Genomic DNA, 9996 nt, shown 5'->3' with positions numbered 1-9996 from the left:
AGATGAGAATTTAGTAAGAGGTCGCATATTGGCGTAAGATACTGTGTAAAGCCACCGTCTACTTCTGAAAATTGTGATAGGGTTTTTAGCAATAAATTATTTATAAGGTCATAATAAATTGTTTTAATTTTTAACACCTTTCTGGAGCAATCCTTACTCGCCTATTTCCAAGAAGGTCCAGATTCGATTAGCAGTCGTGCCAGTAGGTAAAAAAACTTTTCTATATTGGTATTCCCTCTTATCAGACGCAACTATACAGTCGGAGGACTCTGTATTAAATACTTGTAATTTCCAAACAACTCAGGATATGCCTAAAATTAATTTGGCTTTTAAATTTTAAGAAGATAACTAAGTTTTTTAAATAAAAGACGAAAATTCTCCACACGATTTATTTCACGGAAATGTAAAAAAAGTTAACAAAATATGCGCGACCTGCGTTATAAGAGTAACAATGAAAAAAATTGCGAGCACCGTTTTTTTTTTTCAATAAATTGTAATTTATTTGTAGCACTTCCTGATTAAAAGTGACCTAAATCAAAACTAAATCCAGTAGTTGTAATCCAGTACAATGAAAAAAAAATGTTCATACTTATGACAATACAAATGTTTCGAAAAGGCACTGGGTATCCTTCTGTATATTTTAACATCTTATTCCAACCTGTATTTACTTATATCTCAAAAAAAATATAGTTAGGTCACTTTCATTCTGAAAAATTGTGATGTAGAAGACCATGAACCTTAGACAACCTATACCGTAGAAGTAAATAAATATATTAAATAGTGTTATTATTTAGTTATAAGTCTTTTTAGGTGTTAGTAACAAAAAAATATAAAAATTTGTAAATATTTGCGAAATATACTTAGTCGATATCATTTTGTGCGACTTTTTGACAGAGGTAGTCATGAAAATATGATATAAATATCACACAAAAAAAAACCCCGACGGGACAGCGTCTATGAATTTGATTTTTCACTCCTCAAATATTATGCTTATTAATAAAGTGCGTTTTTTCAGACACAATTTCCTTATGACATAGATGTTGCCACGTCGGAACGAGCCAAAAAATGTATAGTAAAATCACTCATATAAACATTTAAAGTATAGAAAATGCGCTTATTTATACTAAGTATAATAGGAAGCATACTGGTTTGTCCTTATAAATCCAATAATAACAAAAGAAAGTAAAAACAACTATGAAAAATAACTTATACCACTTATATATTTTTATAACACTAATATTGTCTGTTAGGTTAAAAGATTATAATGGCAACACAGTATTACGTCATCTACCAATATTAATCTAATTGGTCTGTTTTGTGCTTAACACATCTCCATTTCGCTCCGCTTTAAACTACCTGTCAATTGAAGCGGAGCGGAGTGGAGACGTTCAACAGACCAATCAGATTCCACAGAAATGACGCAAAAAAATTACCGTCACCTTTCAATCTGATTAGTCTATTAAACACATCTCCGCTCCGCTCCACTCCACTTCAGTGGGCGGGAATCCTTAATGACTGTGTCGCCAGAATATTTTTATCAGAAATCATAACGGATTTCGAAGTCATGACACGTTATTTCAACTCGAGACCTTATTAGTGTTATTCTGTGACTTAAATCTAGTTTATTGGAGGCCGATGGACGCGACTAAGCTCTCAGCTTTCGCGATGTAGGCCTTCTGTGCGTCTTCCTTGGACAGGCCCTTCTTGGCGCTCCACGCCTCGAATTTCGCCTTGCCCCTAAGGTCGAACATGCCGGGTTTGTCTGTAAACAAGGGAATATGCATTTTAATCAATAAAAAAATATATAAGGATTATCTATTTACAGTACAGTAAAGTACGTTAACAACTGCGCTGGTTAATAAACTGTGTTGATTAATTAAAATGCATATTAACTTTGCAACTGCACTGATGTAATCATCTTCATAATAATTATATTGAAGTATACCTACAGAGTTTCAGTACTTCTGAAGTTCTGACGCAATCGTAAGACCTTTGATAAAAGATTTGCATAACAATATTTACTTATTAATAAATATAATAGCTGGTGTTTTTACTTAAGCGGCTTCATTAAATGATAATAACTGAAATTTTAATAGCTCAAGATTCTTATCTGAAATCTTATGTACAAATAAATTATATTTTTAGAGTAAGTTTACAATTGACCACTAGTCAAATCAGCGACTTTTTATCAAACTTCAAAACGCTCGTTTAGTACTTTTTAATTGAATCGATAAGTACGATCAGCAAACTTAAACCTAACAGTGGACGTTTATTTAATGATTCCTAAGAAATAATATTATGCATCTCAACTAGGCTACCAAGCTCATGTGGTGTAATGTATTCTGTGGTGTAATGTATAGAATGACATTGAGCATCCTGTAGTGCAAGGCAAGGTGGAGGGTACCAGAGGGCGAGAAAGGTCGCCTACGCGATGGACCTACCAAATTAAGTCCGCTGTGGGCGGTCCCTTGTACGAGTGTACCAGACTATCGGCCTGCAGGGAGAAATGGCGAATGCTCGTGAGGCGTATAACATCTGCCCCCAAAAATGTCGCTTCGTGATGACCACGACCGCTCTGCCAAGAGTGTTACGAGGAAGAAGAAGAAAATTATGTAAACTAGAACTTAAGTAAATTATTTGACCTAAAACCAACTGCAAATACCACTATCGGTAACAAGTTGGTATGTAACAAACAGATAACCGAAGTAGATTAAACCCATATCGTAATCCTGCTATCGCAAACCTAAATTACTCGCGAAAATACCGATGTAGGTACCTATGCAACATAACTTCTGAATAAGCCGAAATGTTGCTTCAAGACCAAGTCATAAATAAAGACAAAAAAGAGTAGATTAATACAAAATAAGAGTTATTAACCTTGTTGTTAACGTCTTTTACAATGACTCATGTATTAAATAGTAATGAGGAGTTCTGACTGAATAAATATACATGGATTTCCCTGTATAATTTAAAGTAGCAAATAAACAGGAAAGACGCAACAAAGGATGAGATTAAATAATTACAATACCTAAAAAGTCCTTCCTACACCAGTAAATAATATTATAAAATCACATAGTATTATGTGCATAATGCCTGCGATTACGTCCGCGTGGATTTAGGTTTTGAAAAATACCATGGGAACTATTTGATTTTCCAGGATAAAAGTTGCCGATAGGGATAATTTTATAAGTTTTTTAGCAATCCCTTGATAACAACCTAACTTGTTATAGTTAGGGTTAATTTCAACGTGCGATTTTTCCGGAATTTTGTTTACTGTGAGTTAATTTGAATAGAATATGCGTCGAGTCTGTGTAATGTGCGAAGACCTTTATACCGCTTCGGGGTCTTTGCGATATGGTGCCGAAAGATAAATCGCTTGACAGCACGGTTTTGCTGGCAAGGTGGTAGCTAGTCGCGGCCGAAGCTTCCCGTCCCGGTCTAAACCCTCTGTTTCTGAGAGGAGACCCGTGCTCAGTAGTGGGCCAGCGATGGATTAAGATCAAGATAATTAAAACACGGCAAATGTAATTGCGGTATTGCGCCTTACCACTGACCTCTACTAACACAAGTACGCTGGACCTGCAATTGCCGAATATAATAAAACATATTAACTTACTAGCAGGGTCAGCATCACCAACTGTAGCCTGTTTGAAGTAAGCGTACAGTTCTAGCAGGTCAGCATCGCTTGGTACGGTCTTGAGGTTCTTGACATCGGCTGCTGCCTTGTCGAATTGCTGAAATTGTAACATTTTCTATTTAGACTAGTACATAATTTTTTATATTATATGTATCCCTTTTATATTATATGCAAGTAACTATATTGTCATATATAGCATATACATATATATTTATATATTATATATATATAATTACTTTTTTATGTTTATTAGTATATATATAAATCTTTGTAAAAAAATCCTTGCGACTTGGTACTATCCAACCTCCTTCCTAGAACTTCTCCTTTCAGCAAAGGTTGCCTGGTAGAGATTGCTCCAAGCAATAAGGCCGCCTTTGCACACAATTGTTTTTTTCTGATTTCTTCTTACTGTGTTGTTATCCTTATATGTGTTTTTGTGTGCAATAAAGAGTTTCTATCTATCTATCTATCTATCTATAATTTATTCGAATAGAAAGTATTGAAATCTTCTATGAAAACTACTACCCATAATCAAATCAAATCTTTAATCAAATTGTTTATCATTGTACACTTTTTGATTGTCGAATTGTGGAATGTAAGATAATAGTGTAATGGTGATAATTAATTACGTAAATTTAAAACTTAAGCTACCAGGGTTCAGGCCTAGGCTTACTTGTTTCAACCGAATTCGTTAAACTGGATAATATAATGTTCGTTCACATTAGTTGGCGACCTTAAAAGGATATAGTGAAGGAATACCATGGATCCATACTAATATTATAAATGCGAGAGTGTGTCTGTCTGCTACCTTTTCACGGCCCAACAGTTTAACCGATTCTGACGAAATTTGGTGCAGTGTTAGCTTACATCCCGGGGAAGGACATATGTTACTTTTTATCCCGGAAAATCAAAGAGTTCCCACGGGAGTCTTAAAGATCCATCCGTTATACTTTTAACTTGACGTCCACGTAACATTGTAATTAACATAGACAACTTTTTATCCCGGAATATCAAGCAGTTCCCACGGGATCTTAAAAAACCAAATTCCCCGCGGACGAAGTCGCGGGCATCCTTTAGTATCCAATAATTAATTATCATTTACTCAATTCAGTGAGGACATACGCTTGCGTATGTATCGCACCCATCAAAACTCAAAAAGTAACACTTTCTCAGAAACTAAGAAAAACATTTTTTTGGTTTTCCCCAGCAGCTATTAAAATTACATAGAAAATAGATTTACCTAGAAGGAATTATTGCGCCTTGAATTTCCTCGATTCTATAATCGTATTTAAAACAATTTTCCCGTACAAAATCGATTCAGGTAACAAATTAATGTTATTTGATATAACCATAATTTCTGATATCTGAATCGATTTTCCAAGCAAGGTTTTCGAGTTGAGCAGTTTAGATCTAGGAGTGCGCTGTATCATAATAAATAGGTACACAATAATGCAACCGGTGGGGTTTGAACCACGACCTTTCGGACTTCAGTTCGCTCCGTTGAGCTATTGAGGCTTCATAATTGCGACTAGTGTACGGAACATATTCGGTTAACGAATTCGGTCAAAACGAAAGTGGTTGACGAATTCGGCCAACGACCTAATGTTAACGAGGGAACATGCCTAATACATGTTCCCGAGACTTCATCCGCCTCAATTTTAGGGTTTTAAGGGTCCTCTCAAAGGAAAAAAAGAACTTCTTCATAATCATTCTTATGTCCCAGCCACATTAACGGGCAACAACACGAAGTTCAACGGCGTTTCCAACGGCATTCATAATGCCGTTTGGCGTTACACGATTTTAACACCAATTCAATTGCAGCATTAGATGTTAACGGTTTAAGTCCGACAAACTGCGAGGCAGTTTGGCAAGATATATTTTTATAAGGATTTTTTTGTGTCGGTAAATTAATAACAAAAAAATGTGTGGTCACTCAGTTTAACGCGTTGATTAACGCGATAACTATGGCGCTGTTGGGCATTGACGTTAACCTTTATTTTGCCCTAACATTAGTGCATGTTCAGTGTTCACATTACAAAGAGAACCTTCACACAAAATTTCAAGTTTCCAGATCCATTGATTCAGGCTTGTTGTTGTGGCGTTGTTTCTCAGTCAATCACAGTTCGCTCCTTTAACAGTTGAGCTATTGAGGCTTCATATTTGCGACTAGTATACCAACATATTCGGTTAACGAATTCGGTCAAAACGAAAGTGGTTGACGAATTCGGCCAACGACCTAATGTTAACGCGGGAACATGCCTAATACATGTTCCCGCGACTTCATCCGCCTCGATTTTAGGGTCTTAAGGGTCCTCTCAAAGGAAAAAAAGAACTTCTTAATAAACATTCTTATGTCCCAGCCACATTAACGGTCAACATCACGAAGTTCAACGGCGTTTCCAACCGCATCCACAATGCCGTTTGGCGTTAGACGATTTTAACACCAATTCAATTGCGGCATTAGATGTTAACGGTTCAAGTCCAACAAACTGCGAGTCAGTTTGGCAAGATATATTTTTATAAGGATTTTTTTGTGTCGGTAAATTAATAACAACAAAAAAAGTGTGGCCACTCAGTTTAACGCGTGATTAACGCGATAACTATGGCGTTGTTGGGCATTGACGTTAACCTTTATTTTGCCCTAACATTAGTGCATGTTCAGTGTTCACATTACAAAGAGAACCTTCACACAAAATTTCAAGTTTCCAGATCCATTGATTCAGGCTTGTTGTTGTGGCGTTGTTTCTCAGTCAATCACAGTACCAACATCATAAAAACATTGTCACCTACTTAGGGTGTTACATCTGATATCTGATAGGTATTATACCTATAAGTTACTGTATCATATCAGTAAAATCAATGATAAAAATTAAATCAAATTATACGATATAAGAAATATTCCACTTATTATATTATCTTTTGTAAGTATGTACATAAGAATTGACTACCTATTCAGAGTTTAAAGAAATACTTAGGACAGTAGGTAATTTATCCTATATTTTAGCTAAATAAGGGCAGATTTTTCAATCGATAAATATCTTTTATCTGAGGAATAAACTTGACATTTGATAGTTTTTGTAGGTATAGCAAATATGTCAAAATGTCAAATTTATTCCTCAAATAAAAGTTATTTCATTCTTGAAAAATCGGCCATAAATAAACCCAGAATAAGTTTTTCATACTGTAAAGTACTGGATTGCTAGCCTGCAACTATGCCGGTAAATAGCGATGTCCGAAACCTCCAATCAGACCATAAATTATAAAGACAGACTATAAATTCCCATAGACCAAGCTGGGAATCTAACCCAAGACCTCTCAAAACAGTGCCAAAGAGATTTTCAACACTTTCTATAAAGAAATCATTATTAAAGAAATGTGGTGTTATACTGATCCAGTTTGAGTCTCAGTATACGCCTGGCTGGTTATTGACCTAGTATGCTAACTTTCTCTGAACAATGTGGCGAATTCTGTTATACACAATCTCCAGTTAAAGTAAAATGACAGGTTTGAATGTATGGCTGTCCCTTTCCTAATGCTCCCTGCAGTAAAGGATAGCACTAGATCGGACCTAGGATAGTTTAAATGAAATAAAATGAATGAAACGAATTTATTTCTTTTTAACCATAACGTAATAGATGAAATTAATAATCAATCAATTTGTAATCTGATGATAAGATACTTAGAAGCATTGCTATTTATTGCCAGAATTAACCCACTTACACAGGTTATGGTCACATAAATGAAGACCATTAAATTAATTATGGTATGCACCCATTCATCTTATGACATATTACGTCTTAAACCACGAAATAAGCTTAAAATCATTAACATTGCTATTAGTTAAAAAATAGCATATAAATTTCAACAAATAACAATGTTACAAATGTGACTTATGGCCAGATTACAGTTAGGATTAATTATTTACTTTGGTCGTAGGTCACTAAAATTGAACCCCATATTAAAAATATGAATACATTACTCAAAATAATAGAAATAAATTATTATATATTCAATTTCCACAGACTTATCAGCATAAAACGAATGTTTTAAACATTCTCATTGAATAACTAACAGCACTATCATTGAAATAGTTACCTGCTATGCATTTCAATCAAGAAGACCACTAATATTCTGTATTTTACATATTTATTGTTACTACTTACCTGCTCTTTCCCAGGGACAGAAATTATCACTCAATTTAAATATCATTGTTATTTTAAAGAAAACCAACAAAAATATAAGTAGTAAGTACATAAAAAGTAAGCAAATCATTAAAAAGAAAATTCGGATAAGGATAAATTTTTCATATAAAATTTCACATAAATCGGTGCTCTTCTTAATTAAAATGCATAATAGTATGAAACTGCACCATCATTCTGAAGCAGTTAGCTACCTACTTAATCACTTATCTGTTTGACCTTCAAAACTTACCTCCTGTAGAGACATGACTGTGTGAATCAGCAATTAGGTAACCTAAAAAGAAAACACCAAAGTGTACTTAGTATGTTACAAAAACAAAATAATTATTACTTAGCGTTATACAAAAAAACCTACGTGACCGGTTAAATCTACATTTTAACCAATAAACTACATCAGACTACATTAGATCAAAATACATCCAATATTCTAATAGGTAGGTAACTAGTCAGTAGTTAAGAATGTAGGGGAGTGTATAGATTATTAGTTTTTTAGCAGGTCAGGGACCTAGCTGGCAAATATAATAGTTAAACTTACTTTTAAAACAGTGAACCGTGAACCGCTCACAGCAAGAGTCTTACACGAACTGAGGTATCAGGTACTGGAAAATTATACAAACTTTTCAACTCGCGTAAATTATGCCTCAAGCGTGATTCAAAACAGTTGACGTGCTAATTATCACTGTAATCGAACTAAACGTTATCAAAATACTGAAAATTAATCGTTAATTAGCGTTTGAACGATAATTTTTGGAAAGAATCTATGTAATTCCAATTCTAACCTAAAATTCTAGGTCATCAGCAAATGTGAAAACTGAAATGTCATTTTTGTTGTGACGTGTACAGTTGTCAAAACTCAAATGTCAGCATTCATAATTAGTGTACGAGGTGCAAAAAAATATTGGTTTTCAAAAATGTTCAAAATTTTAAAAGTAATAATAACCTATAATTTTACTCTGAAGGTATAGATGTGTATGGTGTTAGGTATATAGTTTAGACCTAGTCTAGAAAATATTACAATGCTTAATCTTCTCTCTGGGCTGGTTTCCGCACTTAAACGTTTCCGTCTGTTGTGCGTATTACAATGCTTAATAAACTTTTCAAATTATGGGTTTTTTTCTCGCTTAATTCGTTAAGTATTTAAGCTATATTCATTTATCAATAACGTGCTATGTATATCGTTTGATACTTCAATGCGATTTGGTTCGGGTGAATTAAATTAAATTGCACAATAAGATTAAATCCATAGGTAGGTACTTAGTTAGGTAGGTAGATACCGACTTAGTTATAACTAATTATTTTAATACAATGTACACAAATTGAAACTAAACAAACACTTTCAAACAATAAAAAGCTAAAGCATTTCTTATTAGAATGCTAAAATCTTCTACCTATTCATAATTATAATTCAATAGGACGTACAAAGAATGAAAAATACAGAATAGTAAAAAATGAAACTTATAAAACACTCTCCAAAACTAGAATCTAAAACTCCCCTTAAATAATAAAATATACCTACTATATCCTAGGTAGGTATTAGTAGCTCAATAGTAAAAACTTTCTGATAAGAGTAACTAATTTTAATTATAATAAGTTAAAAGCAGGAACTTATCAAGGAATCTTAAATAAGAAGTTTTAAATCAATTATTAGGTATGATTATTGGGTTTTTAACCTCATATAAAAAATGTACCTATATCTAAAACATAATATTCCTCAAATATTTTTTTACTTGACACAAAATTACATCAGCATTATACCTACTCAAATTCCACGTTTCCACAATCATTGTTTACCTGTACTGAAATATCAATATCAAGATTCAAGCTCTTTGCATGTACGTGCAACCTCGACACAACGACCTTGCTGACAATAGTGCGAAAAATTTTCGTCTCGCAATCCTGAGGTCAGAGGCTCTAATAGCGGATGGAAAGGGATATGATGTTTTAAGTAAAAACCTTCTTGGTTAATCAGATAAAGGCTTGTTGGATCGTTATTTAACGTCACTAACTCCTACTAAGGAGTTTAGAATATCATTTTAACTTTGATTTTCAAACCGAGACGCTTCTGAGACATTTAGTATGGGATAAGGATGTAACTCGCCAAAAGTGAAACTAATCAACCTGGTAATGAAACACATTTAATTGGCTGGGCAGTACGTACCT

General features: G+C 34.0%; 1 protein-coding gene across 2 annotated transcripts; it reads right to left on the bottom strand.

The window, feature by feature from the left end:
* Positions 1-375: 375 nt before the first annotated feature.
* On the bottom strand, positions 376-8642 carry LOC123881149 (acyl-CoA-binding protein homolog). Of its 2 annotated transcripts, XM_045929765.1 has the most exons (4): positions 8372-8642; positions 8069-8110; positions 3617-3734; positions 376-1762 (listed from the first exon to the last, which is right to left on the bottom strand). In XM_045929765.1, the coding sequence occupies exons 2-4, from the start codon at positions 8081-8083 to the stop codon at positions 1623-1625; spliced, it is 273 nt and encodes a 90-aa protein (XP_045785721.1). In that variant the 5' UTR covers positions 8084-8110; positions 8372-8642; the 3' UTR covers positions 376-1622. The 2 variants fall into 2 exon arrangements, with proteins under 2 accessions (XP_045785721.1, XP_045785722.1); XM_045929766.1 differs by lacking the exons at positions 8069-8110; positions 8372-8642 and having other exon boundaries at positions 3617-3749.
* Positions 8643-9996: the final 1354 nt, after the last annotated feature.

Source organism: Maniola jurtina, chromosome 3 (genome assembly GCF_905333055.1).
Source record: "Maniola jurtina chromosome 3, ilManJurt1.1, whole genome shotgun sequence".
Taxonomy (NCBI): Eukaryota; Metazoa; Arthropoda; class Insecta; order Lepidoptera; family Nymphalidae; genus Maniola; species Maniola jurtina.
This window is presented reverse-complemented; position numbering and strand designations above follow the sequence as displayed.

Coding starts and splice junctions, on each gene's coding strand:
- LOC123881149 (XM_045929765.1), bottom strand. Junction 1,763..3,616: donor TGGTGATGCTGACCCTGCTA/GTAAGTTAATAT, acceptor CCTTGTTTACAG/ACAAACCCGGCATGTTCGAC.